Here is a 26,848-nt window from a genome sequence, read left to right as displayed (position 1 = left end):
GTTAAAGTAAGGAAGAGGAAGCCACGGGTGAAGAAGGAGAAGCTTGTCAAGGATGAGCAGAGCAACAACATCTCGTCGCCGCGCTTGTCGGACAATCCGTCAGAAGAAGGCGAGCTCAAGGTTAGTACCAGAAAACGTGGGCGGGAAAAATTCCTTCTTTTGGATTGAGGTATCATATTCAAGCATGTATGTCAACCTTGTTTTGTCATAAGCAGACATCTATGGTGGGAAAACAAATGAAATGATTTTTTTGACGGCGTTTGAACCAGGGTGTGTAGACTTTTTATACCGACTGTTCACATGAATCGAATCTTTTTACATCTGAGCAGGACGAAGGAGCCGAGAAGTCCCCCACCAAGAAACGACAGAAGAAGAAGGATAACAAGGAGAACAAAGAAAAGCAGGGAACCCCGAAGAAGGACAAGGAAGGGGAGAAAGAGAAGAAGGGCAACAAGGCCAGAAAAGACAAGGTCATTATTTCCCTTTTTAGTATATTGGCTACATTATCCGGCACTTTTGTCAGTCTCATCAAAATACAATTTTCTTTGCTGATAGTACCTCAGATGCCTTTGTGTGACCTTTTGTCCATTCAAAAAATCGGCATTATAATAAGTAGCTATAATGCGGTGGGCATTGTAAGCTAGATTCAACACATTGGCTTTGCTTTAGAAGAGTTGTAGCCATCAAGTGTGGGTCATTTGCTTTCTGCCACCTTATAAAAGTAAAAGTGTATAAAGAAGGGCTTGGTATTGATTCAAATTTCCTCAATCAATTCGATTTCGATTCACAAGAGTTCCATTCGATTTAGATTTTTTCCCCAATTCCTTTCAATTCACAAGAGTTCAATCCGATATTGCTTAATTATGCAGCATCAATTCTTCTTAAATATCAAGGACACGATAAAAAGAACTTGTGCCTTGTCCGTAGCACCTTTTTTTTCTCCGTTAATTTCCCACAGTAATCACGGCATTTTAAAGTGATTTAAAGTTGTGTTGTTGTAACTGACGTCCTTCAGAAGGTCGGTGCGTCACATTGCCGTCCGTCAGCAATGAATGTCCGTGCGAAAACACGAAATATTGGTTCCGGGTTGCGCAAATATGTTTTTTAAAAATTACTGTACAAAGAATTTTGATGTAAATATCGACTTTAACGGTGAAATCTGACTAAATTCAAAATTTGGGTTACATCGCCAGCATGGGAACGTAACTCGAGGACTCCCTGGATTAATTTTTTTTTAAACCCTGCCCTAGTATAAAGTCTTATGTTCGTTTTCCTATTTTAGGCTAAAGGAGCCAAAGGGAGGAAAAGTCAAGGACCAGTTCACATCACGGCAGGCTCCGAGCCCGTTCCTATCGAAGGGAAGGAGGACGACGAACTCGACCAGGAGACTTTCAGTATTGTGAGTTTTGAAATGAGAGCCGCCGACGTATATTCTGGATGCACTTGTCGAAATGTAAAAAAATTCATAAAAATAAATCTCCTCCAACGCGTCCAGTGCAAGGAGCGCATGAGGCCGGTGAAGAAGGCCCTGAAGCAGCTGGACAAACCGGACGAGGGCTTGTCGGACCAGGACCAGCTCCAGCACACGCGCACGTGCCTGCTGAAAATCGGAGACCGCATCACCGAGTGCCTTAAAGCGTACAGCGACCCCGAGCATGTGAAAATATGGCGACGGTAAGATCAATAATTGCACTTGGCATTGCAAAAGGATGGAAAATGTCTTCTTATGTTCAAAAATGCCTTTAAAATGAGAAATATTGTGATTTATAACTCACACTTGACGAAAAAGATCCATTTAAATCATTTGCTTCCAAAAACGTGTAAATAGGTTCTATTTTAAATATTAGCATGCTCCCAAAGACGTATTTATAAGTTTTTTTCTGATTTAAAAAACAAAACAAACATTTTTATTTATTTTTATGTTAGAACATACAGAAGGCTTTGATGCAGCCTCTGAACTGAAGAGAATGCTTGAAGCAATGGTAGTTATTACATAAACGGCCAGCAGGTGGCAGAAGAGTATAAGAGATCAACCAGTGCCATGTTGCAACAAGGTCTTTCACAGATTTGTGAATAATGATAAAATTTAGCTATAGTCTAATGCTAATTGCTGCAAAACAGAAATTGATACAAATATACTTTTTTTTCCTGGTGAAAGAAGAGACGTTAATCTTTCTGTTGGTAGGTTTTTATAGCAATAGAACACAATATTCTGTGGACCTTGCAAAATTAGTCAAATTCAAGTAAAACAGCCGGGAGCGAAGGGGGTTGCTTCAGTCAAAATGGGTGCCAGTGAGTGAGTTAACTGGGCTGACAATGTATGAGTTAATGGTTATATTTAATTGAAGTCATTTTAAAGTCATACATTTATTTGTCTTCCGCTAACAACTTACATCTGCACTGCATTTCCATTTTACTGCAACTTGTGCTTCTTCTAATATGAGGCCCTTCCCTTTTTACACAGAAACCTCTGGATTTTTGTCTCCAAGTTTACGGAATTTGGTGCCAAGAAGTTGCACAAACTCTACAAAATGGCCCAGAAGAAACGCTCCCATGAGGAAGAGGCAAGTGGCTGGCAAATGCGTACTCGTCATCTTCTCCTCGTCTTGAATTTTGACTCTGTTTGGACATTTCTAGAAGGAGCACAAGAAGAAGGACGACTCCTCCGGGAGAGGAAAACTTTTCCGGCCGGACACGTCGGCGTCCAGTCGAGACTCGTCGGGTCCGCAGTCGGCTTCGTCGCACTCCGTGCAGTCGGGCCCGCACGGACACCACCGAGATTACAACATGGGCGGCAAACGACACTTTCCCAATGACGGTAATACGTACACGATGGCAAATAACGCCGTTTCTTGGACTATACACAACAAATGTACTGTACTGGATAAAAAAAAAAAAAAAAAGAAAGCCTTTGTTATATTACACGGTTCATTAATTTATTCATAAATTACTAGAATATCATCAGCATTTTTGTAAATTTCTTGAGGTGTTTTTATTTGTGCATTTTATGAACCTTGAGTTAAGGCCGCTGATTAGAAAGAAAATATTAATCACGATTAGGACAATCTTTTTTTTTTTGGTACAAAACAAGAAAATGTTTAAACGTAAAAAAATAAAATAAAATGAGGCAAATACATTTATTTGAAACACTGAAATAATGCAAGTTCCTTTTGGACCAAAAAAGAGGTGTCATTTAAAAAATAAAAAAAAGTGCAAATATATACATTTAAACAACTCAAAATTAGTATTAAGTCCTTCAAACCCCAAAACGTGTGAATACATTTTTTAAATACTTAGTCCTTCACTCCCAAAAACCGTACTTATACCTTTTTTGTTGTTGTTTTTTTGTGCTAGAACAAACAGCTTCTGACATGAAGAGGTGGCTTAAAGCAGTGTTAGTTATTGCAAAAAGCAGCCATCAGGTGGCAGCAGAGTATAAGAAGCCAGCGCGATGTTGCAACAAGCTCTTTTTGACAGTTTTCACCTGGAATATCAATGTCGATGAAACTATATTCTAATGCTAATTGTTGCGAAACGGAAACAGATCGATTTTTTTTCTACATAAACAATACGATGGGGTCTTTCTCAACAAAAAAACCCTCAAATCTATTGGCCGTAAATGTGCTCACAGACCGGGGAGACTGGCAGAGGGAGCGCAAGTACAATCACCCGGGCAACCAGTCGTGGCAGGGCGAGCGCCACCACCCGTACGACGGCCACCGCTACAAGGACCACTACGGCGACCGGCACGCCCACGGCGACTCCTACCGCAGCTCGGGCGGCTACCGCAACAACAGCAACTCGCCGCGAAAGAGGCCCTACGACCAGTACAGCAACGACCGCGACCACCGGCCGCACCGGCCCTACTACGACAGGTACACACAACCGCACCCGCCACCAGCATGCAAGTTGGACTCTTAGAACCCATTAATCTATCGATTATTCAATCCATTTATCGACTAATCAGATTCATTTTAATTTGGCTTTTAAAATGTATCACAAAAGCCTTTCTCAACCCAATTACTGTTTATTAACCAGTGACTGGTGTTTATTCCGTACTTCGTATTCATATAGTGATAAAGAAAAAAACAAAAAAAAAAACGTAGAAGTAAAAACAGATGTTTGCAAATGTCTTATTTTGGTTAAACACAGAAGATAATCAGTTTTCTTTCATGAAGGACTACAGAAATCAGTGAACAATTACTGTTGATATGCTGAAATCAAGAGGATTTGGAGAATTTAAAATAAAAAAAGGATGACTATTATTAAAATAGTTGTCGATTAATTTGATAATTGATTACTTTTCAGTTAATCAATTCATTTTTACAGCTCAACTCTTATGTGACAAACAAACAGGAAGTAAAAGAACGTGGAATGGTGAAAAGCAGAGGTGGCAAAAGTAATCTGTACTTAAGTAGAACTTAGTTTTTCACTACTTCTGGAAAATAAGTACTGACTTAACTGAACTAAAATAAACTAAAAGGGCCAACCCTGAAATGTACTGAAGTAAAAAAGTAAAAAAAAAAAAATAATAATAATTTTTACCATCTGTGCACGTAAAAAAAAAAAAAAAAATAGCATTTTGATTTCTTTTGGAATTTGGCTTCATCTTTTGCTCCCAAAAACGTATAAATATGTTCTATTGTAAATATTACCATGCTCCCAAAGACATATTTATAAACGTTTTAAATATTTTTTATTTATTTATGCTAGCGCATACAGAAAGCTTTGATGCAGCCTTTGAACTGAAGAGAACACTTGGTGGCAGCAGAGTATAAGAGATTAGCCATGTTGCAACAAGCTGTTTTAAACACATTTGAGAATAATGATGAAACTTAGCTATATTCTAATGCTAATTGCTACAAAACGGAAACATTTTTTCTTTTCTTTCTGCTCTCTTTTGGTATGTTCCATGTTTTGTTAGCAATAGAACACAATATTCCGCGAGCCTTGCAAAATCAGTCAAAATCCAGTAAAACAGCCGGGAGTGAAGGGGGTTGCTTCAGTCAGAATGGCTGCCTGTGAATGAGTTAATGAACTAGAAAATGTATCTGATGGTCTTCAAACTTTGCACGTTTCATCTAAAGATATTTAAGATGGAAACCTTTTATTTCATCGTATACTGTTGCCGTGGCGATGCGCTGTTTATCACAGTTTGAACGTTAAAGCTGCGCTTAAACGCAATATAATAAACGACTTCAATAATGATTTAATTAAATTGTTTTGCACAAATAAACTTTTAGAACTTCTTTTAGGTATTGTTTTTAAATGCAAATGCACTTAACAATTATACTGTACTGGATTAAAAAAAAAAAGTTTAAACCACTGCAACAGTTTGAATGTTAGGTTCTTTTTTTTTTCATATAACTTTTATTGAACAATTGTAAACAGATTACACAAACCAATTGTAAACATTGGATTTGTGTATATGAAATTTTGCCAAAATAATCATCAAGTTTATAAGAATGTTACTTTAATTTATTATGTTCACTATCATTATTACAGTACGTTTTTCCCACAAAAGAGTTAGAATTTTGGGGTCATTGATTATTTGTCTACCACTAGAGGGCAGCAATGTCCCACTAGGGGTACGTGTACCGCACTTGAACAAATCCATATTTGGCCACCATTTTGTCTTTAGGCACCAGGACTCCAAAAGAAGGCGCCCGAACGACTTCCGCCCCAACTACCACCACCAGGGACGCGACGGCCCCTCTCAGGACTTCCGCCGGATGCCGGAACACCGGCCCGGCCTTCCGCCGGCCCAAGACCACTACGGCAGATCTTTCCACCCGGACAAACCCCCGCCGCTGGACCCGCGCTCCCCGCAGGCCCAGAAGTCCCCGCATGACTCTCGCTCTTCGCCAACCGACCCCAACGTCCCGGCCGAGCCCACCTGGAACAACAGGAAGACTTAAAACTTTGGACTGGACTCATCATAAGCGGAATGCAAGCAGACAGTGTTGTGCTCAAAGACAAGTGAATGGACACTGTGGATAGGATGCTTAGTCCCATGGACTACTTTCATAGGGTGGATTTAGGACGCAATGAACTATGGACTGACCTTTAAGTGCCTGATCCCCCCTTTTTTTTTTCTTTTGAGACCACAAGGAGGATTTTTGTTGATTTCTGCGCATTTAGCTTTAAATATCATTGGACAATGTGAGTACAAAAGAATGTGCTATTTGTTAAGAGTTGCAAAATTGCCATGCACACAATTTTGGAACTATTGCAAAAAAACAAAATAATTTTCATGGGAATTAATTGGAAATTGAGGTTAACTGAAGGGAGATGAATTGTATTATGTTCAGGAATAATTATCGGAAACTGGCAAGTTGGGGCGCTCGGCAGTCAAGATAGCAAAATTGTCGTTTTAATCAGGATGTTGCTCAAAAATCATTTAGCCCCAATCTAGATCATGTTTAAATTCCTATTAAGACTCAACCTTTAATCTCATAAATTCCTTGTTTATTGAAGGTTTTCAAAATTCCGGAGCGGTGTCAAGCATAAGGGGCAAATGCCACCGCTCAATATGTTTGATAGTTTTCTGTCAACTATGTCATCTCTTAAACCAAAACAAGAAAAGAGCCCGTTACTTACTTGCACACTTAATTCCCGTGGAAAACTCGTTCCCGAAATTTTGCAACTCTGGCATTTGTTGCAAAATGCTGGCCAAAGACTATTGAGGACCAAAACTGCCAACATTAAAAATAAATAAATGAATAAAAGTGGAAAACAAAAACGGATATAAAAAATACAATTCTAAAATTAAATACAATACAATTTAATTTTAAAAACGAAATTAAAAAAGCTAAATATAAAAATAAATGTCAAAATAAATATATAAATAGAATTAAATATCAATCGATAAATAAAAACACTACTCTCACATTTATTTATTCTATTCAAATGAGGAGGCGGTCCTAAGCGTGACAAAATAATGTTAGGGATATATATATATATATATATAAATGTGTGTGTGTGGTTTTTTTGTTTATATCCATTTAGTCATTTATTTCTTCTTAATTTTGGCAGTTTTGGTCCTCTATCAAATCCTACAATCGTGGAAAAGTCAAGGATGCTACTACGTTATTAGAAAAGACATCTAGATGAAAACAAGGATACCTTACGTGTAGTAACAAACCCATCATTTCGGCATCAAGTACGTGGCTAATTTTTCCCGCATTGATTGGGACTCAAAGGAAAATCATTTTTAAAGCTACTGGGGAAGGCAGCAATGAAATTGAAATGGAAGCAGCAGTATTTATTGCATCATAAGACAAACAGATTTTTCCCTCACAGTATTAATGAATGAATGAACGTGTGATTGTATGCGGCTTCATGGACTTTCTGCGCCATTTTAAGGACGTTCACTCCCAGTGCCAAATGCGGCCCTCCATTTTGTTTCTCATATTAATCGGGTTTGTGCCTTATGTAGGGCAGTTCAGTATCGTGTCGTGGTCCTTGCACACTACTTGCTGTCGAGTATTTACATTAAGGAGGGCGTGGAGGGATTTTCCTGGTCGGAGTCAAATTTATCTTCCTGTGCAAATGGAAACATGAATTGTCATCATGTTCATCTCAAGTCCTTGAGTTGTTAGTGTACTTGGAAAGAAATGGAAAATTGAATCACAAATGTACCTCCTTTTCAAAAAGTCCCATCATGATCATTAAGTTAAAATATATTTATCTGAATTATATTTAAGTTTTATTTAAAAGACAACTTGCAAATTCTTGTTTAATTCCCATTTTAAAAATTCCCAGAATTGAGCAAATCTAATCAAATTTGTTAGCAAGCCAACCAAAATGTTTGGAATGAGTTTCTTTGCTGGAACGCTGGGAAATGGCCACACTGACCTTAAAACTTCCTGTGTCTTTTCGCGCATGGCTTCTTGAGACTTTTTTTTTTGTTTTGTTTTTTGTGGGTCTTCTCATACTGACCAAATTTCACGTGATTCAAAATGCTACTATCAATTGTATGTCAACTTTCACAAGAATGAAAATGCTAGGCTGAGGTTTTGAGTATAGGAAGTTGCTAAATTGAAAGTGGGTTATTGCACTGAAAAAAAATCTCCAACACATTGCATAAAAATGTCCCTAATATATAAGAAATGTAATTTAAGAAAAAGTCACATTTTAAGGACGTACTAGTATGGAATGGCTCGAAATGAAAACTGGCGAAGGGACCATGTATCAAAGTGGTAATCATCATGTATTCTGTGTGTTAGAAATACAAAGAAAAAGTGTTTTCTCCTCCTCTTCTTCTTCCTCCACCACGTCAGGCAACCAGTCCTTGTATGATATGTTCTCAAAGAAAAAGTCGAAATAATTTATATTTGTGACAACAACCACTCTTGAGAAATGTACTTGTACAAATGTTTGGACATATGTAATAAATTTGTTACACAAAAGAGTTTGAGTCCACTTCCGTCTGATGTAAATAAATGACGTACAATTAAAATGTGAAATTCAGACAAATGTCGAATGAATGAAAAGATTTGATCAACTCTTGCAAGGAAATAAATTGACATACTGTAGGCTGTATGTGGCCTGGTGTGCACGTTTTGACCACCAGGGGGCATTACAGGCATGAATATAAACAGATGGTCACAACAGCTCATTAAGCTGCAGTAATATTATTCGAGGATAAACTTTGCTTGTGAGTATTATTGTATATTTTAATGTTGGTCAGAATAGTGGCACTTATTTTTTGGGGCTCGCATTTGCTGTAAAAATAATTGGGCAGTCCGTTTTGCTGGCTTTAAAGGTGGAACTAGCCAATTTAATAAAGATGACGTCACTTTACGTTGCAATTAACAACACAAATCTACAATATTTGTTTGAGTCTAATATTTTATGTATGTATATTTATTTGTTAAACCTTTGATTGTGGGGTTCTATTAATTCCGGGTGAAATGATTCTAAGAATATTTTGTATACATTTACTTCCGGTTTGGGTCACTCAATTACTTCCTGTTTGGATATGATTGCTAAAGACGACGGCAACGCACAGGGTATGTTATATTATATTTTGTTTATTGAATGTTTGAGTCAAGGAGATGATTGTAAATATATCATACATGTATGCTCGAGTGCGATGTCCCACCTGTATAAAAGTGTACAAAATAGTGACGAAAGAGACGACGAAAAAAAAAGATCAATGACCGACTGTCATTTTGTTTTTGTTTTTTTTTGTTTGTAAAATGTTCACCTCTGGTAAAAAAAAAAAAAGGGAAAAAAAGTTTGACAACCAACCACTGCATGTTTTCTTTTGTGTGCGTATGATGTTTGATACATGATATACAGTAGTATGATTTGGATCATACCACTACTATTATTATTTCCTCAAATAGTAGCTAACATACTTGGGGGAAAAAAACGTTTAAAGACCACCACATGCCTTTCAGTGTCTCCCAACATCCAGTAGGGGGCAGCAGAAGACTAACACACATGCAAAGTCACCACAGAGACCAGCAGTTCACTAACGAGACATTTATTTTATTCAATAAATAATTGACATTATAAACAGCTGGTGTGTGTGGCACCACTTTTTTTTTTTAATACACAGTTTGATCTATTGGGGCATTTCCCAGTTTTGTATTATTATTATATTTATTCCTTTTAAATTTCAAACAACATCAACAACAACACAAGAGCTGGATAAAAACATAAAGTGCATTCATTTGGCAATCATGAGCAGCGCAAAACACAAAAGCTGAAGATCGTGTTGTGTGCTGTTCATATCTCTGCACAAAAAAAAATCTCTTAAAATAATATTTCACATTCACAGTAAGTCAAATCAACACAACTCACACATGCTGTATGTACAAATCTCACATCAGCTACTATAAAAGTCACAATACAAACCACATTTACAAACACAAGATTCAGATTCCACATTACAATCACTTAAACTGCGTCGCTGCTCTCGTCAAAGCACCCACAAAAAGAAAAGAAAAAGAAAGAAAATCCAAAAAGACGGGGCAGCAGTGACAAATACTTCAGTGTTGAAATCAAACAAAGATGAATACGAGCGAGCACAGCGGAGAGCTCGTGTTGAAATCGGGACCAAATGCTGCTCGTGCGCGCTAAATTCTCTGCTCGCTCTACGGACACTTGCAAAGATGTCGGCACGGAGGCTTGTTGCTTTGGCAAAGACTCAAGCCCTCATATATCACTTGCACGTGAATGATGCCTCCTTTTTTTCTTTTCTTTACATGTATTTCCTCAAATAGTGACCTCGGTTCCGATACACGCCGTGTTTCCAGTGACCCCCGCCAAAAATACGTTACGTCTTTCAAATGAAGCGCCTTCTTAACGTCATAGCTATGAGATTCATTTTTCAAAAATCATTTCCTTCGTTTTGCAGAAACTTTATTTGGATGTAGCGCATTCAGTGCGCGGTGACGTAAAATGGCGACGGTCTCTCTGCCGAGCAATGTAAAGAAAGCAAAGGTAAGCCTCGTCGCGTTCCTAAAGAGACGATCAAAATTGCTTGAATGTGTCTGCTGAATGACGAGCGCACGGCGCTGGGGAGGTTGACTCTACCGATCGCATGTTGTTTCTTTAGGGACGCGGCGATAGACGTTTCACGTTGCTCGGCAGACAGACGGCCGCCATTTTACGTCACTACGCACCGAATGCGTTGCCGCGTAAATAACAATGGCGGCGTACGTCCAAATAAAGTTTCTACAAAGCGTATTCAACTGGAAATGATTTTTGAAAAATGAATCTCATAGTTATGTTAGTAACAGCAACCAAATAAATAATATAGAGCTAACTTGTCATTATAGTCGAGTTGAAGGTGGATTTGTTTTCATTTTGGCAGAAAATCGGTACAGAAATTGTCATTTTTAACAGATACTGCAAATTCCCTTTATTCACATTAATGGTTACTTGAGTGATTCCTTGCCATCATTTTCCATGACTTTTTTTTTTTTTTTTAATTCAATCAGTTCTGAACAATAACTGAATTGTAGTGTTGTAAAGTTAAAAAGTCATTTTTTGGGGTTCAGTTGTCCTGTCAAACGTAAGCGCTTGCGCTTTGTGGCCCACAATGTCAATGCCATTATTCTTGCTCAAATCTGCACCAAAGTTGCTAATGTTGAGATATTGCAAGCATATTTTTTGTGTGTAAAATAATTCGATTAAAAGTTGAACTTGAAGCAGATTTTGTGAGATTTAAGTAGACGGGCAAATTGGGATGTGTACACAAATGAGGTCAACTGGAAGTGAGACGGCTTATTGAATTAGGAGCAAAAAGAAGGGGTGGAAAAAGTCCCCAACTAAGCTCACGTAATGCTCGTTGCCACCGAGCTGACAATTAAATACCTGTGAGTGTTGTTGTATGCTTCGTCCTCTTGAGGGGGAAACCAGAACGACAATGTGGCCCGTGACAAAAATGGGTTTGAATCCGTGAACAAAAGCTCTCATTGTTGTCCTTTCTCGGGCTTTCCTTACTTGGCTTGAATGAACGATCCACAGAAATCCATCAAACGTCCCCAAAACTCCAGTGGACGTAATCCCGTTTCCAAGTCCTTGTGAGGAAAACGTGAGCCTCCGATCCAAGAGAGTTGCAAATTGATGGGAATTTTCAGAGCTGGAAACTTTGCGTGGAAATTTGGGGTGATAAATGAAGAAGTTTACAAAATTGAAGGTTGGCTCGGGGAAATTATATGTTAAGATATTTACCGGAATGCCCTCATATGTGAGCAAGGAGAGCTCTCTTTTTTGCAGGGATGTTTGCTTACGACACAACAAAGCTGAAATCAGAGGATTTGGCCCAATTTGAAAAAAAAGACTCCAAACGATTACTCTATTATTAAAATAGTTGTCGATTAATTTGATAATCGATTAATCGATGAATTTTGACCGCTCTATTGATATGCTGAAATCAGAGGACTTGGACAATTTTAAATAAAAAAATGGCTCCAAACGATTACTCTATTATTAAAATAGTTGTCGATTAATTTGATAATCGATTAATCGATGAATTTTGACCGCTCTATTGATATGCTGAAATCAGAGGACTTGGACAATTTTAAATAAAAAAATGACTCCAAACGATTACTCTATTATTAAAATAGTTGTCGATTAATTTGATAATCGATTAATCGATGAATTTTGACCGCTCTATTGATATGCTGAAATCAGAGGACTTGGACAATTTTAAATAAAAAAATGGCTCCAAACGATTACTCGATTATTAAAATAGTTGTAGACTAATTTGATAATCGATGATTTTCGACAGCACTAGTTGATATGCTGAAATCAGAGGATTTGGACAATTTTTAAAGGAAAAAAAAAGGCTCCAAACGATTACTCAATTAATAAAATAGCTGTCGACTAATTTGATAATCGATTACTTGTCGATTAATCGGTTCATTTTGACACATCTACACCAAAAGGTCAATTCCCAGTTAAAGTTTCAATGTGGAATATTTCCACAATTCCCATGGAAATGGACCGGCAACGATTTGCAAGCCTCCCAAGTGGCTATAGAGCAAGCGTGGAGCACAAGAGGACGGCGAGGAGGTTGAGCAGGAAGTGTTTGTCGGCGGGCGTGTGCGTCGCGGCGTGGCTGGTGAAGGCGTCCTTCTCAAAGATGTGAAAGCGCTTGCTGTTGGAGTGCAGCATCTTCACGTCCTCCAGGGCGTAGTAGGCGGCCAAGGTGAAGTTGATGTCGCCGGACGACAGGAGGTCAAAGACGCACGACTGGAAGTACAGATCCTCCACGGGCAGACGCTCCTTGCACTTGGCCTTGGCCGACTGGAAGGTGAACCTGCGGGTGCCGCCGCCGCCACCGGCGCCGCCGGACGGGCTGCGGACATTTTTGAAATCGATGCGCTGGTTGGCGGGGCAGCCGTGCAGACACAGGTACAAGTCCTGGTTGTCGTCCTCCTCCACCGAGCGCACCACCTCCTCGGGCATGCGCACGGCGAAGGTCAAGTAGCGGCCCACCTGCCGCACCACCACCGTGGTGCCGATATAGCGAGCCTGAATCTCCACGTGCTGGCCGGGAACCTTCTCCACCACGCGGAGGGCGTTGGCGCCGTGGCGCTCGCCGCCGTTCTTGGAGCTGTCGGCGAAGGCGGCCGGCAGCTCGTCCGTCTCAGCGTGATACATCTTCTGGTCTACGCACTCCTGGAAGTTCTTGAAGATGATTGTCAGCTGCAAAAGACAACGAAACAAACAAGCCGTTATTTGCTGGAGTTCCCTGAGATCTCCGTGGAAGTCTTGCGATACCATTCAGGTGTCGGCCTTATTTAAAGACGCGGATGGGCAACTGAAATGCTGGAGGGGGGGCCAATTTTTCATCAGTGCTACTGGGGGGCCACTTAGGGCCACACATTTCTTAACCAGACGTTTGATAATAATACAATTTTAAATATTCAATTATATAATTGAAACAAACAACTTCAATTTTGTAAATTCTGGTTTATTTTCATAAATTACTGTTAATTCCTAACTTTGCAAATTGTTGGAATTTTGTAACTTTGTGTTTCAATGTCCGAAGATTTTACAATAGCGACAGTGTGCCTGTTGAACTGCTTCATTGGATTCTTATGATCTACCACGAGAATTGACTCTTGTCACGAGGGAACCTGAGTGGATGAGGGATGGTGGACCCAAATGCAAGGAAACAGGAACCATAGAGGGAAAGGTGAGCAGACCATCATGACTGGACGGGACGGGACTGGTCGCCATGATGGACAGGACGCGACGTGACGTTTGCCTTGACTTTTGCCTTGACTTTGCTTGCTGTGGAGTGACTTGACTTGGCTGTGACGAAAATGACTTGGCTAGCTGTGACGACGACGACTTGGCTAGCTGTGACGACGACGACTTGGCTAGCTGTGATGACGACGACTTGGCTAGCTGTGACGAAAATGACTTGGCTAGCTGTGACGACGACGACTTGGCTAGTTGTGCCGACGACGACTTGGCTAGCTGTGACGACGACGACTTGGCTAGTTGTGACGAGGATGACTTGGCTAGCTGTGACGAGGATGACTTGGCTAGCTGTGACGAGGACGACTTGGCTAGTTGTGACGAAAATGACTTGGCTAGCTGTGACGACTAACGACTTGGCTAGTTGTGACGAGGACAACTTGGCTAGCTGTGACGAGGACGACTTGGCTAGTTGTGACGACAATGACTTGGCTAGCTGTGACGAAAATGACTTGGCTAGCTGTGACGACGACGACTTGGCTAGCTGTGACGACGACGACTTGGCTAGTTGTGACGAGGATGACTTGGCTGTGGCAAAGGCTACTTGTTGGTGACGAAGGCACTTGGTGGACGTGATTAGACAAAAACAAGACCAGGGAAGAAACCAAGAACACAAGACAAAAAACACAAGAACACCCATAACAAACAAAAACCCAACTGAAACATCCATCCATCCATTTTCTTGACCGCTTGTCCTCACAAGGGTCGCGGGGGCTGCTGAAGCCTATCCCAGCTGGCTTCGGGCAGTAGGCGGGGTACACCCTGAACTGGTTGCCAGCCAATCGCAGGGCACACAGAGACAAACAACCATACTCACAATCACACCTATGGACAATTTGGAGTGTTCAATTAGCCTGCCATGCATGTTTTCGCAATGTGGGAGGAAACCGGAGTACCCGGAGAAAACCCACGCAAGCACGGGGAGAACATGCAAACTCCACCCAGGAAGGCCGAAGCCCGGACTCGATCTCACGTCCTTTGCACTGGGAGGCGGACTTGCTAACCAGTCAGCCACCGTGCTGCCCCCCAACTGGAACATGACAACTCTAAATCAAAATATATTCAACTGTAGAGATTCTACACTAAATAATAACGTCTCACTGAAAGGAAAGTTCTTCAGCGTTTGTGTGCCATGTGGTCCACCCAGCTTTCGTGTCACATTTCAGCTAGCTCAACATGGGGGAGCGAGCGTGAGGCCAAGGTAAACCCCCCCCACACACACACATACAAAAAAAAAAAGAAGAGAGAGAAGCCAGCAGTCTGAGCAATGTGTAAAAATCCGGCCTCAGCGCGCAGACACAAAGACGAGCCATTCATGGCGTTGCAAAACCTGCCAGTGAACCCCACAACTATGCTCCGGGAAGCGGCGTCGGGTGCTGAGCCGTGTGTACGCCGCCGCTAATGAAGCCGGACTGGTCAGCATTGAGGACACTGACAAGTCATTGTGATGGCGATGGCACCAAGTGGAGTAACTTAGTCCAAAAGATCGGAAGAGGAGAAGCCGTGCCAATGAAGCCAGCCAGACGCTTTTATGTGCGCTACATTGCTAGGCTAATGCTGATCTCTTAACAGATTGTTTGCACAGGTGCCTTTGGCCCGCTGCCTCGTTTTCCTTTTGTCCACACTCAAGTCTCTGCTGCTAAGGAAAAAAAAAAACTTCAAAAGCTAAAACGAGAAGCCTAAATGCGTAATGGAGGATCATTAAGAAACTTTTGATGAGTGGTAATGATTCCACCACACAACGCGATTGGACACGTTGTGTTTTGAGAAACTGGAAAGTACACAAAGCCTGCAATGATTTGCTTGAGAATCTCAAGCAACTCGGTGGAATTGGGCCGAGGGTCCGTTTCTCATGCAGCTATTCGACGCTGCGGAAACGATTAAGAGCGCAAAGATGATTGAGCTTGGCGAGGAAATGCCGGCAAACGTGCTCAGTGTGGACTTCGTGCCAAAGGAGAAAGTCTCAACCATTTAAATACATTATGTACTACAACACACAAATTAAGAACGCTCATAAAGATCCAAGAGGGCTTTTTTATAAGCACCAACATGCAGTGCAACCATTTTCTAAAGCGTACATAACTTGTCTAGGATCGTGATATTAAAATTGATATCGTTGTCGTCGAGTTACAAAAAAGCAGCACACCATATCATGATAATCGTATTGTGAGGTTCTTGTGAGAATATCAAATCGGGACCTTCTGATATCATCACTCATATCATCGTGTCGATTGCAAATATCCCCACTTTTGCACTTAAATCTGTGGATTTATTGTATCGATAGACCGATACGGTTTTTCACTTTATTTGGACACAATTTTGACTAAAAGGGCAAAAATTGGCGTCAAAAATACAAACTCCCAACAATTTAACTTTGTTGAATTTATCTTAGACAACAGACATGTCAGTTCTAAAATTCTAACCAAAAGTTCAGGTAGCTCCCAGGGTCATCAGCATTTCTTAAAAAAATTAATAAATGCTTTCTTCAGGAAATGAAGTTTTCCAAAATTTCAAAATAAACTAAATGTTCACCGGTGACAAATCCAGTCAGTGAAAGTTGAAACCCTGCCACAATTTGACTTTAACCCCAGGTGCTAGCTAGCTAGCTCCATTGGTGCTCATTTACCTGCTAGTGAAAGAGGAATAAAATTATTTGTCCTCTTTGCGTGTTCCAAAATTTGAAGACAGATTTAATGTAAGAAAAAACACCTTTGCAAAAATGATTTTTTAATCCAACAGAGATCTCTGGACATTTAACAGCCTCTAATTCATCACTTAAACAGGTGGGATTCAGAGCGTCGAATGTGTCTCTTCCGCGTGTTAAATGGCTTCTTATAGTTAAAACCGACCGCCTCTCTTTCATTTGTAGACAAAACATACTCTCTGAGTACTTTTCCATGAGCGATGGCGAAAACGTGTTCGAAACAGATTCTGTTCTCAAGGACCAAATGTGTTTTCGCACAAAGCGCTGAGAAGGAACTTTTTTAGACTAAATAGTATGTCCCAGCTTAAAGTCAGATTATACCGAAATCAACACCATCTGCTCTGCACAGGACACAAAACATCTCGACAAGGTTAATATAAAGAATTTAAATGTTAATAATGTGTAACAATGGTTAATATATGAAATGAAGAATTAAAAATGTTATAATATCTATTACTAGGGAGCTAGCTAGCTAGCATCAGGGGCTAAAGCCAAACTGTGGCATTTAGCCCAAGGTGCTAGCTAGCTAGCTCCATTGGTGCTTGTTTACCTGCTTTTTTTCTTTTTATTGAACAAACAATAATACAGAACAGTAGAACAACAGCCAGGGGGAGACAAATGCACAGGAAAAGAAACTTTTACAAAAATATATTATACCGCTCACATAAACATAAAGTTTTACTTGCTTTCTTGTTTGTGGAGTGTCCAATAGACTTAATATATTATTTGACTTCTTTTTCAAACATGAAAAAATGAGGTGCTCATTTACCTGCTGGGAAGCTAGCATGCTAGCGAGCTTGCTATCATCAGGGGCTAAAGCCAAATTGTGGCAGGGTTTTTACTTTCTGGACCTGGATTTGCCACCTGGAAATGTTGAACCAATAATCGACACGGGCGATAATTGGTCTACCCCTATTTTGTAGTGATCATTTGTTTATGTTTTTACAGCATACCTACTTAATGTAATGCCCGTGCAGATGGGAAAGGAGAGCCACACACAATGAGGAAAACTCGCGCAGTAGCTGCTGTCGGCCACAGCTAGCACCCAGACACTCACGCAGACTTGCCATGTCACCCCACAAAGCCCCGCCTCTTAAAGCCACATATTTGTTTAGTGACGCTCTGTGAATTAGATTTAATGTGACTAACGCTTTGATCATTCACGTCATCCTTGAAAACGTTCTAAGATCTGCCATGTTTTCATGTAATTTGACACCCGGGAAAAGAGATACAATGCTGCCATCTGCTGGCCATAGTTAGTGGGTGTTTTGGGATTTTCACAACCCCTATTCACAAACCAGACGCACAAGATGTTGCACTGCACCCATTGAGGGAAAAAAAACAAAACGCAGTTGACGTCAATTGACATTATTGGCGTTATACAGTGGGCGTGTCCTTACGTCAATTGCCGTTTTTGGCGATAAGAGTTAAAATAATAGTTTGTTGCAGCCTGAGCTCATAACTTAAGTTATGATATCTCTCAAAGACACATCAATAGTCCAATAGTAAGAAAATGCCCCCCCCCCAATTGGGATAAATAAAAGCCAGCTCACCTTGCTTGTGGCCGTGGCAGAGGATCCGGGCAGCACTGGGGTGTTGGTCACCTGGACCGAAAGGTATTTGTTGTGAATGAGGGGCCAGGCGCCCTCCACCTTACACGTCTGGAAGTCGTCCCCAAAGGTTCTCAGGTGGGGGTCTCCGAAGAAGCCGCAATGCGTAAAGTTGGGCTGTGCGGCGTTGCGCGGGAAACTGCGCTCGTAGTGGCAAACCTCGGGGCCGTCCGAGCGCTCCTGGCTGTCGGGCAGCAGTGGCGGGAGCGCAGGGGGCAGCGGGGTGCGGGCGCGAGGCTGCGACGTGGGTCCCTCCTTGGAGCAGTTGTGTTGGCTCATGAGGTCCTCGATGCCATGCTGGGCCGAGTGGTACGCCAGGTCGCCTCGGCAGGTGCGCGCCGTGCGCCGCACGCAGCTGTTGTACGCGCGCAGCGCCGTGCAGAACTCCTCCTCCGGCCCAGAGTTGCTCGTGGAGGCCCAAAATTCAGAGTTGCACTTGAGGATCTTACACTGTAGACTCACTGTAAGAAAAGAAGGACACAAACTGTTAGAATAAATGTATATAAGTGATCCCATATTTACTCTTATAGTATTGCAAAGCATGACTCATGCCCTTGCAGCTGCAGAAGAGGAACTGTGCCCTTATCACAAGATAAGGACTGAAACATTTTGTTGTTGGAACGCCCTATAAAAAAAATTAAAAAAGAGGGCTCCGGAGAGTGTGCCTCACACCGGGTCGGAGATTGTAACTGAGCACATCTCTGTCCGTTCTCCTCACTTGTAAAAAGAATCTAAGTCTCTTGTCTTCCTTCCTTGTCTATTGTTTATTAAATGTTCTATGTTGACTGAACCTGACACAAACAATATGAAATAATCGTCAATACTGAATGTATTTTGAATAAACAGGGCCAGTGCCGGTTCTGGCAGGGTCACAACGTGGCATGGTGGACCCTGTGCCAGGCTACTTCCGGGTGGCAGAAAAGCGATGGACTGTCTGATCATTGGTTAAGTCTGGATGCACTGGTGGGCTTTGACCAAAGCCAGACACCCACCATGACAGAAAAGTCCGTGTCTTGCTTCCTTGCTCAAGGTCAGTTTACGTCTAAAATAAACTCAATAGACTTTATCATAATATTTGTACACAAGAAGCACTTCCAAGAGGCAGAAAAACTACTGACTACCGCCGATCTGAATTGAAAACAATAACAAAAACTTGTTTGGTGTTGCGCTGCCAGATGTACCACAAAAAGTTCCGTTTTTTTCATTCAAATAAATAAATGAACAAATTCTAAACTTGTAAGGAAGCAGGATAACTTGAGTGAATGTTGTAAGACGTAGTAGCCACTTTTAAAGGAGCCAATCCTCAATCGTCAAGTTTGTGGAAGACATTTTCTCACAGGTTTCGCTTGTTGTCTTTGAGTAATTTAGCCAAACATAACCTGCTAGTATACGACAACGCTCATCATCCATTTCAGCGAGTCTTTGCCACTCGCTCAAAGATCATTTTAACTACCGGTATGTCTGAATATCCACCACATCTATTTTTGGACTTGTTGCATCGTATACTATACTATACTATACTATAAACTCCTTTAACGTTTTTATATCTACATTGAAAGCCATGTATGAAGTTTCTTAGATGTTGTACTTGTAAATTGTACTTTGTCATCTTCGTGCCTTATTTGTTCTACTACATTCAATTTAATGAGCATTTAAAGGAAGTGGTCACTTATTAAGGAACAGGTTTTTACACTTGCAATATACGGTTAGGAATACAAAAAAAAAAGTTACTTCAGAATTTGCCTCTCGCTTCTTTTTTTCTTTTTCTTTTTTTACGATGGTGACAGATAGACCATGAACATGTCATTCCAAAGAAATATGACTGCCCCATTATGTTCAACGTAAAAGTGGATGGTTTAGTGTTTTTACCCTTTACAGTAGTCAACTTCTATTTACACTTGACTGTTTCCTCAAGCGTCAATGAAGGTTTTACAACGATGTCTATTGACTTCTGTCCCACTTTTGATGAACACTTAGGCCTACTATGCTAAGTATTTTTAAGGCGGTGCTATATGTGTAAAACTTTTGAGAACCACTGCATTAATCTAAACTTTTATTTGAGTAAACACTACTAAAGTAGTTTGCCGCCAATTCCATTAAAACCCATCCAGGCAGCCCTTTACACAAATGTTCTTCAAACATTGCGACACAGCGTTTGACTTGTGGTGTATTTAGGAAGGTGGTGTGCATAAAAAAACACTATAAAGTCCCACTTTTAAACACAAACCACCATAAAAGACTCATCACTGACTCCAAACGGTAACAGATGACAATACGACAGTAAAATAATCTCAACTATCAGCACGTTATCGCCTTGTTGTTGGATGGTGAGTGACCTAAGAGCCAATACTGATAAGAGTTTCACAAACATCCAGAGCTGAATGAAGAAGAGTGAAAGTGTCCCAGTGCTGTCATTCATTCTGTTTATTTGACTTAAAAATGTGCTTTCGGTAGCATATTTTCTGCCTTAGTAACTTTAAACCAGCCAGTGCCAAGTTTCTCTATAAAGGAGAAATCCTCTAACACATGCACTCACATACAAACTCACACACTTTTTAAATTACTTTTAGAGGCAGCAATAACAACAGTTCAACATTGAGCCATCTTCTTTGGTATGAGCAAATGTAAGTGGAAAAAAAAAGTATTAACTTTCCATGAGCTACTGTTAAAAACCAAAAGCACGCCCCCTTCCCCCAAACAAAACAAAGCAGCAAAAACATATTCTCGTTACTTTCTGACTGCACAAATCCAACACAGTGATGGCAAACACTCAAAACTGTTGCGGCAATAAATTTGAAATGTATAAAATGCGTTTTCCCTCTCCCTTTTAAGCTGCTGTTGCTGTCACAAGGACGATCCGTCTCCAATCTGGCACCCTGACTCAACATTTGTCGCAATTGATTGTTGCTAATTGCATAAATGCAGTAGTTAGCATTTAGTGGCTTTTACGACACTTTGGCCGATTTACAACACTTTAAGCGGCGCCAAATATTACCGCTTCAAACATAAAAAAAATGGTGGAAAGTTCCCCAGTACGGTAAGTCCGGTAAATTCAGGCAGTCTTTATCACTTACAAACGTGTATTTTATGTTTTAAAGTTGCGTCTTACCTGAAGGGAAGAGCGACACGAAGAGAGCGAGGACTCTGCACACTTCAAGCGCCGAGGGTCTGCCTCTCTTCCCCATAACCATCCATCCAGCTCGGGGTCGCCCTTCACTCCTCTGCCTGGTGGAAAGGGCGACACGGCGGGGGACAAGCTGAGAAAAGCCCGGAAAACGAGTTTCAAGTCGGGCCTGCGCTCTCTCATCACTCCCCCTCCCCGCCGGTAAGTGTACCGAAAGTAAGATAGCCAAGCCGCGAGCAGGTCGTTTCTTTCCTTCACGGGAGGGAGCAGGAGGGAGCCGCAAATGTGTGTATGCCAGCCGGGGAGAGCGAGAGGGGAGACCCGGCGAGCCAATCAGTGTTCGGGCCCCCCTTGTACGAACACCCCCACTCACTCCACACGGTTCGAATTACACCTCAATGCGCAGGCTTGTTCCACCATGAGCCACCGAAGCGTTCACAAAGCACGATGAATTCAACAACTCAAATTACTCAAACCTCACGATCACTTTTAAATTTAATTTAATTTAGAGTTGAAAATCCCTGTAAAAAGTTTGAAAGGAGGGCATTTTGAACGTTTATGTAGTAAATGAAAATATAGGAGCTGCACTGGTAGTAAAGTGAACTAAACCAAATTCATGTTTATTTTTTCTTTATATAGTATTTGTGCTTTACACCACCATTATGGGAATTTATTAGATAGATAGATAGACTGGTAGTAAAGTCATGCAAAAATTAGTGATCGGCCAATGTTTTTTTTTCTCTCTCAGGGCTGATACAGATTATTAGTAGTCAAGGAGGCCGATAACCGATATTTCAAGCCAATAATAATTTGCAGTAAAAGAAAAAATATTTGTGACATTTTTTTTTTAATTACTTTGTCTTTTAATTAAAAAGTCAGCTGCAGATGGCATTTGCTAGCTGTCTTTTTATCCCACCTGTTGCATCCCTTTGCCAGTAACAAACATATAAAGAATAGACAGGTTTGTTTACAAATTATAACACAAATTGCAGGAAGCTTCCAGGGTCATCATGATGTGTTAAGAAAATTGAAAACTAAGGAAGTAAATAGCTCCCTAAAGTTTTCTACTGTAAATAAAGTTTTCCAAAATGTCAACATAATTTCTTAATTTTTATTATTATATTTATGTAAAATCTGTAGGGAGTTCTTAGTGTCACTGTCAGCATTATCTTTTATAAAGTAAAGTGGATATTTAAATAAATCCATAAATAAAAAGTTTCTTGTCTCTCACTGAGCGACAAATTCATGCGAATTTAGCTAAACTGAGGTTTTCGTCAGGGTTCCTAAAAGGCTTCAAAATATCTTTGCAGGCGGTGAAAAACAGTCTGAACATGTTCAAAATGTCTTTGCGACAAGTAAAAACTGTCTGTGAACATCTTGCAAATCCTGATGAAAACCCCAAATTTGCTACGTTCGCAAGCGTTCACCGCTCAGTCACTGAGCTCAATCACTCGCACTAGCAAAAATACCAGCAATGCTGGTAATGGCTTATTTGCACTGGTAGTAAAAGCCATGCAAAACCACCAAAACTTTCTTTATATAAGAATTTGCTTTCAGCATAATAATAATTCTTAGTAATTGTTAATAACAATACATAGTAATTGATAGATGCAACCAATATGAAAGTCATAGAGTTGGGGTCTCACCACAATAGAAAAAAATGACAAGGAAAAAATTTTTTTTACTGTCAATTATTTGTGAGCAAGTTTGTCATAAACCGAGCCACGAGGCGCATTCCTGCAATACAAGAACCCCAAAATACGATTAACAAGAAGTAGCTTTTTTGCAGGGTAATTGACAAACGGTAGGGCGCCATCAGGAGGATGTTAACATGAGAACAGGGTGTCCCGAACTTGAGGTTGGGACCCAAAAATGGTTCACGGGGTCATTCTCATTGGGTCGCCAATCTTCGGTTTATGTACATTACATGTTGACATTATGGGAATACATGATATATTAGTAAACAACAATAAAGATGACGTAAGGAGATGAAAATGTACGGTTTAAATGTGCACCAACACTGCGGACAAAGCCTGACTGTCTCGTTTTCTCTTGTACAAATGACATGTCAGTTTAAGTGTACTTGGGTCATGGCCGGATGTAGTTTTTCACACAGAGCATGGAATTTCTGTCTTTACAATCCTCTGGCGTATGATGGATTTGACCTTCTACAACCAGGGCTGAGCCTTGACACGTTTGCAACGAGGGTGGCCCCGCTCAGACGCGTTTTCAGCAATGTAGTCCAATTTGACGAATTGTTGGGGGCCTGAGGATGAAGACGCAATTTTTGCTGACTTTCTCTTGGCACTTGGACATGAATCATTTTGAGTGACACGCTCAGCAAAGCGATGATTTGGACGACCTCAAGATCATCATTTCCAAGTAGAAAATTATAAGGTACAACGTATGTTTACATAAGTTGTTAACCATGTGGTACAGTGAACATCTATAGAAATAGACATTTACCGTATATAAATCTGCATCTTGATTTATCATTTTATATGACTGGATGATTGACAGGAAGAAGAATAATGACCGGTGTGATCATGAATGTCATTTGACAAACCGTATATGGATCTGAAAGGAGAGTATGCACTAGAACGTGCATTTTGTACCTTCACTACAATTAGACACGGCAAAATTACAAATGTGTAAAATCCTTGCAATGTGTTTGACTAATTGACAGGGAAACGAATAATTGAGATCCAATTCAAATGACGCTAATGGTCTTTAAAGCATTAATTTGTCATTTTGATGAGTGCTTAAAAGCATAATTGCCCAAATCATTTTTAAACTACTGTTGCAATATGAATACAAATGACCAATGTGCATGTCTTGCTGAAAATGTTTTTTTCCCTTTTGTGTTTTTGTAGATTCTCATTCATCCAAGTCATAGTAACCGGCAAAGGTTGAATGGAGGTAACATGATTTTTTTGCTTCTTGAATTCTCGCGCTTTTCCCAAAACGCCCAAAAATGATTTTGGGTTATTTTACTATTATCTTAATGCTATGTATATGAATCCATATTATATGTGTGTCACACTACTTGGAGGCACAGTGCAAAATGTATAAGAATAAAACATCGTCATCCAGTTGCTTTTATGGAGCCCGGCGTTAAATGTGCGATTCCGCCTGTAAAATCTGCTAAGGCATTTGATATATTGAGTGCTACTGCAGCGTCCACCTCGCCTTGCAGCTCTCAATGATGAACATTAACCTGTGCATGTCGAGTCAGTCAGACTAATCTCCCTGTTCCAACAGATGGCGCTTGTAAAACACACTGGACCTCCTCGGACCTCGACACAAACGCACATGGTGTTCTGAGAACAGCCAAACCTGTCATTAAACTTCAACCTTATTGGACAGCTCGGTTATTGCTAATTGCAGCTGTCATGCTATTAGGGTTTTACGAACAGGAAAATGTGCAGTAAGGCAGACAGACAGGTGGGGGTGGGTTTGGGGGGGGATCGCGGGTGATTTCACTGCTCCCCCCTGATTGGCTTTAGACGTGTGATGAATGGTCGAGAAATAAAACGCTGCTCCACAGGTTTGCATTCACTTTTCTAGCAGCGGCAGTTGAAATATTTTACACTGCGGAAGCATTACTCGTTTTGCACATGCATGTATATTTTGAATCTATACTTCAAGAAAGAGGCTGAAAGGCAAAATAGGCACGAACGAACCTTGGCGACTGCATGGAGTCCTGCAGGAACCCCGAGGACGGCGGACCAGACGCAGACGCCGCCTGGGAACCCCCCCTCTTTTTCAAAGCAAATAAACACGTCCAGTGTCAGTAGTGTAATCCCAAATCAGACTCACTCGGCGGCTCTCTGCGCGTAAAATCCGCCAACGTGCGCATGACGTCCGGCGTGGAAACAAAAAGTGATTCCTCCGAGTTGAGCTTCATCCAAACCGACGCGAATCACTTCTGCCCTTCGTCGTCGATCGGCAAAGAGACATCATGCGGCGTTAAGTCCCACAAGTGGCCACATCTGCGCGTTTAATCCAAATACTTTTGTGGCGGGGAGCAAGAAGGAAGGAGAGAGAGAGAGATGCTGCTGTGCTGCTGCGCGGCGAGGTCCGTTGTGTGGATGTTGTGAAATGGCTCGTTAGAAAGTGTGAGGGAGACAATGATCGGCGCTGCGTGACGCCGAGCCTCAGCTGTGAGGCCCTCCTAGTTCATAGCAGGCTCAGCATTCAAGTCTGGGCTCATTCTAATGATTGAGACAACTAAAAGACATTGTCGGCATCCTTTTTAATTGATTTGGATCAATATTGGCTTCCCTCTTTTTAAGCCTTTTTGTTTGTCCTACATTCTAATAGCTCCCAGGAACTTCAACAGATACAATTTAAAGTATAGTAGGGCTAGGTTTAAAAAAATAATAAATAAAATTTAATCGAATAATCCATATTTTCCTTTTCGAGCCCAATATTGATTCATAAAACGATTAATGAATGAATCGGTTATTCAAATATCTATCCCCCCCCCCCCCCCCATAAATTCTTAAGAAAATAGGATTTTAAAGGACGATTTTCTTTATCTTACGGTTTTCTCGAAATTTACCGTTCACATTAAGAGTATTTTCTTAGATTTATGGAAGACATGCACTTAAAGACAATTCTAAATATTTTTATTGAATTGCAATTATGAACATATTTTCATCTCATCCTTGCTGATGTCAGTGTTTGTGAAACATGTAAGTGATTATATCACGTGCTATTTTCATTAATAAACAAAATCATTTGACCAGTTACTGCCTCCGCGAAATTTACATTATTAAATTAAATATCTGTGGAGTTTTTTTTATCATGTCCTTCACATTTAAGAAGAATTGATGTTCCATAATTAATCAATACCGATTGAACTGTAGTGAATCAAATCGGGAAAAATCGAACTGAACTCTTGTGAATCGAAATCAAATCGATCGAGGAAATTAGAATCGATAACCAGCCCTACAATATAGTGGGGATTTGAGATACGAGTGACCTGGTTTGAGTTTTTCAAGATAAGAACAGTCTTTTGGGTGATTGATTTTGCTTTGATTTGCGAGCAAAAATGCTAAATACGAGCGCTGTATGGTGACAATGAACTCAACTCACTTCACAACGAGCAGCAGTTTGACAGATAGTGAGCAGTTCTTCAAAAAAGACTTCAAGTTGTTCATCGACACTGCCAACGGAAGCTTACTGTAAAACTAAACCTAAAACAGAGAGTTGCACCTATTTAAAACAGCCACATACTGTAGCTCTGCCTGAGGAATGTGTTTTGTTAATGCAAAAAAACAATGCAAACAAAATGCCACACACAGGCTAGCAAATAGTATTTGTGTTGCAGTGTTTTAACCCTTAAGCAACTTCTATTTGACCACAAACGGGGAGGCAACACATGCAGACTTGATATAACACTCACGTGCACGTATTCTTTATCCTCTGTGAAAAATTACTGATTACTGTAGCTTACTGAGGTGATTTAATCGGCTCCAAGTACTGTCTACCCGTATGTTTGTATTATAATGTTTGAGGTGGTCAAGGCGTGCACACCAAAATGAGTGGCACAATGTCCATTGAATTGAAGAAAAAAAACATCTGGCAAAAACTGTTTATTTCTTTACATTCTATTTAATTATGTCTCACTCTATGTTTTTGTCAAGTACAATATTAGAGAGTGCTATATTTCAC

General features: G+C 40.6%; 2 protein-coding genes and 1 long non-coding RNA gene across 7 annotated transcripts in view; 2 read left to right on the top strand and 1 right to left on the bottom strand.

Moving 5' to 3' along the window:
* Positions 1-8,411, top strand: part of chd2 (chromodomain helicase DNA binding protein 2) — a 28,193-nt gene extending 19,782 nt beyond the window's left edge. For both annotated transcript variants that reach the window (XM_077569003.1, XM_077569004.1), the window contains 8 exons: positions 1-120; positions 330-470; positions 1,283-1,399; positions 1,496-1,674; positions 2,465-2,564; positions 2,638-2,818; positions 3,632-3,875; positions 5,642-8,411. In XM_077569003.1, the coding sequence (XP_077425129.1) occupies positions 1-120; positions 330-470; positions 1,283-1,399; positions 1,496-1,674; positions 2,465-2,564; positions 2,638-2,818; positions 3,632-3,875; positions 5,642-5,918 (1,359 nt within the window). In that variant the 3' untranslated portion in view covers positions 5,919-8,411. The remainder of the gene's footprint in view (positions 121-329; positions 471-1,282; positions 1,400-1,495; positions 1,675-2,464; positions 2,565-2,637; positions 2,819-3,631; positions 3,876-5,641) is intronic.
* Positions 8,412-8,783: 372 nt separating this feature from the next.
* LOC144053913 (uncharacterized) overlaps positions 8,784-26,848 on the top strand; it is a 29,844-nt gene continuing 11,779 nt past the window's right edge. Inside the window, exons 1-3 of one of the 3 annotated variants that reach the window (XR_013294550.1) lie at positions 8,784-9,014; positions 18,892-19,075; positions 21,144-21,370. This is a non-coding gene — a long non-coding RNA (uncharacterized LOC144053913). Of the gene's footprint in view, positions 9,015-18,891; positions 19,076-20,877; positions 21,083-21,143; positions 21,371-26,848 lie in introns of those variants that run through there. The other 2 variants (XR_013294549.1, XR_013294551.1) reach the window with 2 other exon arrangements.
* On the bottom strand, positions 9,478-25,265 carry rgma (repulsive guidance molecule BMP co-receptor a). 2 transcript variants are annotated; one of them, XM_077568817.1, is made up of 4 exons: positions 24,853-25,265; positions 21,155-21,270; positions 17,989-18,506; positions 9,478-13,170 (listed from the first exon to the last, which is right to left on the bottom strand). In XM_077568817.1, the coding sequence occupies exons 1-4, from the start codon at positions 24,864-24,866 to the stop codon at positions 12,496-12,498; spliced, it is 1,323 nt and encodes a 440-aa protein (XP_077424943.1). In that variant the 5' UTR covers positions 24,867-25,265; the 3' UTR covers positions 9,478-12,495. The 2 variants fall into 2 exon arrangements, with proteins under 2 accessions (XP_077424943.1, XP_077424944.1); XM_077568818.1 differs by having other exon boundaries at positions 24,989-25,265.

This window comes from Vanacampus margaritifer, chromosome 6 (genome assembly GCF_051991255.1).
Source record: "Vanacampus margaritifer isolate UIUO_Vmar chromosome 6, RoL_Vmar_1.0, whole genome shotgun sequence".
Taxonomy (NCBI): domain Eukaryota; kingdom Metazoa; phylum Chordata; class Actinopteri; order Syngnathiformes; family Syngnathidae; genus Vanacampus; species Vanacampus margaritifer.
This window is presented reverse-complemented; position numbering and strand designations above follow the sequence as displayed.